Here is a 7,672-nt window from a genome sequence, read left to right as displayed (position 1 = left end):
TCATATATGCCATGCCATTTTCCTGTGGTCACAATTTACATTTGTTCTTCATTGTAGTCCATTATATTCTGCTGCCTGTGGAATGATAGAAATTATATCAGTTGCAAAAAGGGTCAAATTAAGGATTTTCTTCTGGTAATACATCCCCTCTTCCTGGATTCCTTTTTATTTTTTAATTCGGAGTAACGTTATGGTTCTGGCTCAAGTTTATGACTCTTTGAAAACAAAATGTGATGCCATCCTAAAGTCGTGTACTGGACGTTTCTCATTCACCTCCCACATACAATTGTAAGATTCATACATGCAGATACATCTCTGCAGCACGTGTCTCATGTAATACAGAGGATGGGGAAACAATAGACAGGTAATAAGACGTTGAAGCTCAACAATAAACATATTGTTCCTGTCCTGACTTAGGCACATTAAATCAATGTTTTCCATCCTTCCAATCACCTCATCACGAGCATCTTCATTCTAGCCATGGCATTTCACACTTTCTTTGTAATAGTGATGCTTACTGCATGGCAGATCTCAAAATTCACTTGTTTCCCAGGGAAAACGAAGGAAGCCCAGGTTAAGTATATATTTGAATAGAACTCTAATCTACAACATAATTACCTGATTAAGCCCAACTAAGTCAACATCATTAGCATGGTAAAATATTAGATTTCGTTCATGGAAGAACAGCTGACACATCTGAGCATTTGGTAATGCCTGTACATATTGTCCATATATCCTATAAGCTACTCTTCAGGCCAATAACGAGCTTTAAATTTTGAAGTTATCTTCAGAGAAAGGCTTTGAAACCCTCTAAGGGTGTGAACAAAAAGAAGGTGACAGTATCTTCCAGTTCCTTTCTTTTTTTTTTTTTCTAGAAGGCTTTAGCTCCATTGTAAAGACTGAGACAAGAGTCCAAAGGTGGATTTTCAGTAGCATTAGCAGTTAAAACAGCTGCTTAATGTGCTCATAGAACTTGGAGGTGTGGACAGAATAAAACAGATCCATAATAATCATTCAAAATGGTGAAAGCAATTCTACAGTTTTAGTATGTCTTGTTGTGTGTGTGTATCTTTGTGTAGGAGTGTGTGTCACTGTAAAAGTATCCCAACACCAGAGGCCACTGACACGGAGGCTCCAAAGGTTCCCATGCCTTCATGAGAACCTATGCTCCTGATTTTCCATGGTTACAGTCACCTATGAAGGCTATTTCTAACACAGGTGGGCCCTACCTTCATCCTTTCTATCCCTGATCTGGGAGACTTCAGAGAGTGGTTTACTGTGATAGAGGACTGTGAGTTCTGGAAAAGTCAGCTAGGCCATCTCAGGTCTAAATTTTAGGAGTAAAGTGATCGGAATCCAAGGCACTCTTTGGGCTCCAGTTTTCCTGTCTAGAAAAACTGACACAAAACTAAATTTACCCTCTTGTTATAATTAAATGGCACAGTGCTTAGGTCCTTTTCCAGATGTAAACAACTGCATACAGATGTGGAGTCAGGCTGCCTTGTGAGAAGCAGAGCCATCTGGTGATTTTCTCTTGGTGGGTTGTTAGTCTGAAAGTATCTGCCATCATCTTTCTCTTTTAACCAAAAGCACCAGGATTTAAAGAGATCCCTGTGAACTTATAAATATGTCATATTAAGAAATATATTATGTAATTGTCACTATAATCTATCCAGCTAGCTGAGTTTTATGGTTTACTGTGAAAATGCATTATTGGCAGTAACAAAAAAATCAATAAACTACTGATTCATGAAACAACATGGGTGAACTAACACTTTCTGACTGACATAAACAATGGTTATATTCCATGAATATGCATAGAATAGAACAGAACTGTAATTCTGAATAGAGAATTCTGAATTCAGAATATAGTTCAAATGGTGAAAATTATTTTACAATTTTCCTTTTTTCTGTCATTTTTTTTGAGATTTCACACAGGTCAGCCAACTGGCCACATCATGTAACTGGTGATCTTGGAGCCTGGACAATGTTTAAGGCAGGAACCACACCTTGACCAATACATATTTTTCATATTTCCTTAAGAAGGGTACATGGAAACTTCTAGGCGATGAAATAGTCTCTCTTCAAATTGGTGTGAGTTACGCTATCACATGCATTTTTCAAAATTGGCAGACACTTAAAATCTGGGCAGTTCACCTATAAACTATATTTCAATATAGAGTATCATCATCTATCATTGTGAATGTTTCAATTGTATTCATATCTATGGATGTGTGCTGGAATGTTCATAAATGGAAAAATGCATGAAGCTTAAACCTCAAGAAGAAGAACTGTTAATGACAGAATGGCCACACTGATGGCACAAAATCATGCCTTGACAATTGTAGAAGCTGATGATCTCCATGTGGGAGTCTTAGTCTCAACAATTTGTGCATGTTTAAATATTTTGTATAACAAAATTTCAGAGGAGAGGCATCATCACAGTTCAGTTTTCCCTATTAAAAAAGGGAAAATAGAACCTAAATTGGTCAAGTTCTGAGATCCAGAGAACCAGCTCCTAGGTTCCACCAAAACAGGGATGTCAAGAAGTTACCCTAAAGACACATTTGTGTCCTTTCATCCGGCTTCAGACGATTGAACCATAGACCCCAAGAAATTGAAATCGAAAAGGAATTTGCTGGGGCAAGGAAAAGGCTGAAGCACTGTGCCTAATATAGGGACACCATGTCTCCCAGGAAGAAATTTCAGAGGCCAGAGAGACAATCCAGATCACCTTGCAGAAGAGAACGGAGCATGGACAATGATGATTGCTGGAACCACGCTTTGACCAGGACTGCTAAGTTATAAAACCTCCCGCTGTCTATTTAAATTCAAACCTCATGCCAGGTCCCCAAAGATGAACTGGAGGGCACTGGACGTCTCTGTTCCTCTTCTCAATGTGGACACATTAACTAACTGTACCCCATGCATATTGCATTATAGTTATATGTCTCTTTAGCTGGTCTGTTGAGGTCAGGTATCCTAACCTTCTTCACTGGGGATATCAGTGCCCAGGAATTGACCTGTCACTACTTTAGAAACACCACCTTCTTCCTCTACTTTCAAGTAAACAGAGTATTTGCTACCATTGTGAGGGAAGTTGATTTTTAAAACGCCAAGAAGTCATGAAAGTGCTTAAGAAACGAATTTTGCTCACATTGCTTCAACTCAGCATATGTAGCTATACTACCTTGTCTCTACACAGCTGGTAACATTAGCTGCTTGCCCCTTGTTTCTAAATGACTTTTAGGTTTCAACTTTATTATTTATTATTCAGAATTCAAAAGATGAATGAGTGCAAAGATCAGAGAAAGTACTTTTCCTACAACTTTTTCCCCCTTAATACAACAAAAGCTTGGTTTTGCTGCTAGTGCCCAACACAAGTTCAGAACACAAGAAAGCAAAGCAAGGGCATTCGGCTGGGGGAGGAGCTTGGCTCTCCAACCTTGTCAGCTACACGAACAGCGGTATTCTGCTCAGCTCAGAAAGAAATGGAAATGTATTAAGGAGCACAAAAATTGTCTCGAAGCCTGTGCATCTGCGTGTGTACTGAGCCTGGGAAAAGGGTTTGTCAACTGAAGTTCCAGGCAGCCAGAAGTCGGAAAGGTAAGAGGTGTGTAAAATCCGCCTTTCAATGGGGGCGGAGGAAGATACTGCCTCTGCTGGTCCCAGAGGGTGAATCCCACAGGCGTTATCTCCCAAGCCGGTACGCGATTCTCTACAGTAAGCCACATTTCAAGAGCAAAAACAACTCTAGACAGCTGGTTTTCGACAGTTGGGGGGATATTTGTTTTTTTGCTCCACAGATGGGAAAAATCAGCGCCTGGCAGCTGCTGATTGGTGGAAAGGAAAATGGTGATAGTGGAGTGGGAAAGAGGATTTGCTGAGACTCCCCTTGCTTTCTCGACCTGTAACTCTTCCTTAGTCGGCTCCTCTTCACACTCACAACCCTTTTAGGTCCCTGCAGGCTTAAAGCAAATGGAAATCTCAGACTGTATGAACAAAAGCAACCAAAGGGTGTGTACTCCCTCCCCAGGGCCTGGCTAGGCACACAGGCAGCCTCAGGCATCCAGCCCTAGGTGCCAGCGTCCCAGCACGTCCCCGGAGGAGGGGTCGCCAAGAGGAACCTGGAACAGGCGGAGGCAGGGAAGGGGTGGGGGATGGGCAAGAGAAACAGCAACCCAAGTTCAGCCTTTATAGAGCTAGGGTCCCTGAACTCGAGGTGAAGCTCAGGCCATCCTCTCTTCCCTCCTCCCGGGGATCGTGCTCCTGGTACTCGCAGCCTTCTCGCATCTCCATCCCATCCCTCCCCAGGAAAGGGGCGAAAGCACGAGGCAGGCGAGGGGCGGGGAGAGGCGCTGACAAATCAGCTGCGGGGGCGACGTGGAGGAGCCGGGAGCCAGAGCGCCTAGCTGCAGAAGACAAGAGACCAGCAGGTGCTGCCCCTGTCCCTACTCCTCCGCCCAGCGCCTTCCTTCCCACTGCCATTGAAATTTAATCAGGGGGAAAGAGGAGGAATTGAAATTCTGCCGAAGCCAAGGGCGCCGGTAAGTACCTGTAGATCACAGCCGCTCTGGGGACCCCGGAAAGCCCTGGCTAAGAGGAGTCTGGGTGCCTGCAGGAGATCACCTGAGGCTACCTCGGCGGTGGGGACAAGGCTAGCGCGTAGAAAGTACATTACTTGGCTTTCCTCCCGCTGGAGACGTGCCCTTCCATCCTCTCAAAGCTCGAGGGAAACGCCAGGCTGCCCGTGGCACCTGCTTTTTCGAGCGGAAACGCTAGGGTGTTTCTTGTTGGGTGCTGGGTCCTGAAAGCTGGGTGCTGGGCGTTGGAAGAAACGTGATCATCCAACTTTCTTCCCCCACCCCGAGCGCGTTCCAGCTTTTATTCGTAGAATAAGGAGGCTGCCTTTGGCCAGTGATTAATAGAAGTGGCGAGGACATTTGGCAACAGGTGATAAGGGGTTAAAGAGCACGGGGTCCAGGGTCTTCCAGCATATTACAGTTGAGCAAAGTGCCCCTAGGTTGAGTGACGCTGAAGTGAGACTGCTCAAGTGTACGCACGCAGGGCGCCTGCAGATAGCAGATAGCAGACTGGCGAGCTAGTGGTGGGAGGAAGGTCTTGCTAGATTAGAAAACCTGGGCTGCTGCGAGTTCGCCTGCAGTTCCCTTCATCCTGAAGTGAGCAGTTTCCATTCCTCCCATCTCCAAAGACTAACCACTTACTAACCCCCCCTCTTCGCCCCGGGCCCTTTCTACTCTTGCTCCCCCCCTCCCCCATTCGTTTTCTAGATAGGCTTTATATTTAGAATGTCGCCTTTGGACCATGGGATCTTGATGTGGCAGAGGGAGGGCGTCCATCTTCCCATGTAACCCAACTTCTCAACTGCTGTAACACCTGCCAGGTGATCCCATCTGGATCCCTCCCATCCTTAAGTGGCTTGACTTTTCCTCCATTGAGTGAAAAAGACGGGAGACAAGCAACAGCATGCCCAGTCCTACAAATAAATAAATAAAACCCCAAAATTGTAAAGCTAGTGTACACTTACATAAAAATTGGAGGTCCCTATTAATTTTTCAGCTGTTTTTTTTTTCTCGGTTTTTATTCTTTCCACCCTAGTTGCTTTAATTTTGTTTTCTTTTACCCAAATTCTCTAATTCAAAATGTATTGTGTATTTTCTAGTGTGGAAGAAAATACATCTTTAGCCATGGATGTGTTCATGAAGGGACTTTCCAAGGCCAAGGAAGGAGTTGTGGCTGCTGCTGAAAAAACCAAGCAGGGTGTGGCAGAAGCAGCAGGAAAGACAAAAGAGGGAGTCCTCTATGTAGGTAGGTAGTGACACTCTGACTGATGAGTTGCGATGACTGATAACTCAGTGCTGGTGTGCAATGTCGGATTCGTGTACATCCCTGCTCCTCAGGAGAGTGACAGATTTGTGGAGGTGATAGAGTGTCAGCCTGCGTGTTAGCGCTCAGAAACAAATGGGAACGATGTTTTCTTTCCTCAGAAGACTTAATTTTGTTACTTAGGGCTTTTATTTCAGTTTTTGATGTTTCTGTGTGTGATTACACTGGAATATTTAAAACTGACAACCTGTGAAAAATAACTAAGAATATGCTTATTAATCAAACCCATTTATGGCACCAAGCATGGTGGCACTTGCCTCCAGTTGCAACACTGGGGATGTGGAGGCTCAAGGATCAGGTATTGAGGATCATCTTCAGCTACAGAGTGAAGTCAGGGTCAGTCTGGGTTATGTGAAATCCCATAGCAAAATGAGCCCCACACACTCATGGGAATTGGCTCCTTTCATCATCACTATAGATAATACTTGCTAATTTTAATGAATTGTAATTTTAAAGGTAAGACTTTAATATGACTGTATTTAATATCTGTAAAAATATACCTACTTTGGACCTCCAAATAGAAAAAAAAAACAAGTTGTTTCCAGTGGATTTCCTTTAGAGACCACTTGGTCAGTGTGGACACAGAAACCCAAGGAACCTTAGAAGTGTTTGCGTGGTCACATGCCAGCTGATGCATGCACGGAACAATAAATGATTGACATTTGTTGCCATTTGTGCCTAAGTGTATTCCTCAAAGTAGAGGTCAACACTCTCTTTTCTGTGTCTTTCCTTGTGTTCAATTGGATTCAGTCTAACAAAGCACTTTCAATACTTTGGTGGAAGGAAATGACACACATTCATCTGCAACAGGGACGCAGGTGTACACGGGAGCACAGATGCATGACTCACCTGCCCCTCTTTGCTTCTTTGGGCTTTTCCTCCTTCTTTGGGGGCATCACTCTTGGTAAAAGATCCTGGGTAGACATTCAAATGGAGAGGGAACAGGCCAGGTGGCAGATATGGCAGAGATGCGACACCAGGAAGTGTGGAGAGACAGAAGTTGTGCTAAGTCTCCAAGAGTTCAGTGGGAAAATTACCCTTGGAAACATTTGCATGAATGCTTCTAATCAGCAGATCTCCTTCATTCATTCTGGATAGCTTTATGATGACTTAACTCTTTTCTACCTCAAAGCATCATTTCAGAAAGTTGTGAAATGAGCAATATATGAGAAAAGTATAAGTGAGTTAAGTGCTTCTTTTGTAAACAGTGAAGTATAATGTTTTAGTTAGAATCCAGAATATAAAAATCACTCATTTGTAGATTTTCGGGGGCCTAATCATTTCACATTCTGCAATTACAGGTCATAACTAATTTTTTTAATTTTATTTATTTATTTATTTATTAAAGATGTCTGTCTCTTCCCCACCATGGCCTCCCATTTCCCTCCCCCTCCCCCAATCAAGTCCTCCTTCCTAGTCAGCCCAAAGAGCAATCAGGGTGCCCTGCCCTGTGGGAAGTCCAAGGACCACCCACCTCCATCCAGGTCTAGTAAGGTGAGCATCCAAACTGCCTAGGCTCCCACAAAACCAATAGGTGCAGTAGGATCAAAAACCCATTGCCATTGTTCTTGAGGTCTCAGTAGTCCTCATTGTCAGCTGTGTTCAGCGAGACCGGTTTTATCCCATTGAGCCTATAATTCATGATCTTAGAGAAGCTAAATAAGAAGGAGAACCCAAAGAAAAACATATAGGCATCCTCCTGAATATTAACCTTCATCAGGCGATGAAAGGAGACAGAGACCCACATTGGAGCACCGGACTGAAA

General features: G+C 43.6%; 1 protein-coding gene across 2 annotated transcripts in view; it reads left to right on the top strand.

Annotated features, from left to right (window-relative positions):
• The first annotated feature begins 3,480 nt into the window (after window positions 1-3,480).
• The window catches only part of Snca (synuclein alpha), a 96,328-nt gene continuing 92,136 nt past the window's right edge, over window positions 3,481-7,672 (top strand). The window contains exons 1-2 of one of the 2 annotated variants that reach the window (XM_050162336.1): window positions 3,481-3,606; window positions 5,684-5,829. In XM_050162336.1, the coding sequence (XP_050018293.1) occupies window positions 5,709-5,829 (121 nt within the window). In that variant the 5' untranslated portion in view covers window positions 3,481-3,606; window positions 5,684-5,708. Of the gene's footprint in view, window positions 3,607-4,402; window positions 4,548-5,683; window positions 5,830-7,672 lie in introns of those variants that run through there. The other variant, XM_050162335.1, reaches the window with a different exon arrangement.

Source organism: Alexandromys fortis, unplaced genomic scaffold (genome assembly GCF_014885135.2).
Source record: "Alexandromys fortis isolate MF-2015 unplaced genomic scaffold, M_Fortis_MF-2015_v1.1 scaffold_117, whole genome shotgun sequence".
Lineage (NCBI taxonomy): Eukaryota > Metazoa > Chordata > Mammalia > Rodentia > Cricetidae > Alexandromys > Alexandromys fortis.
The sequence above is the reverse complement of the archived record's forward strand: the minus strand, read 5'-3'. Positions and strand labels throughout refer to the sequence as shown.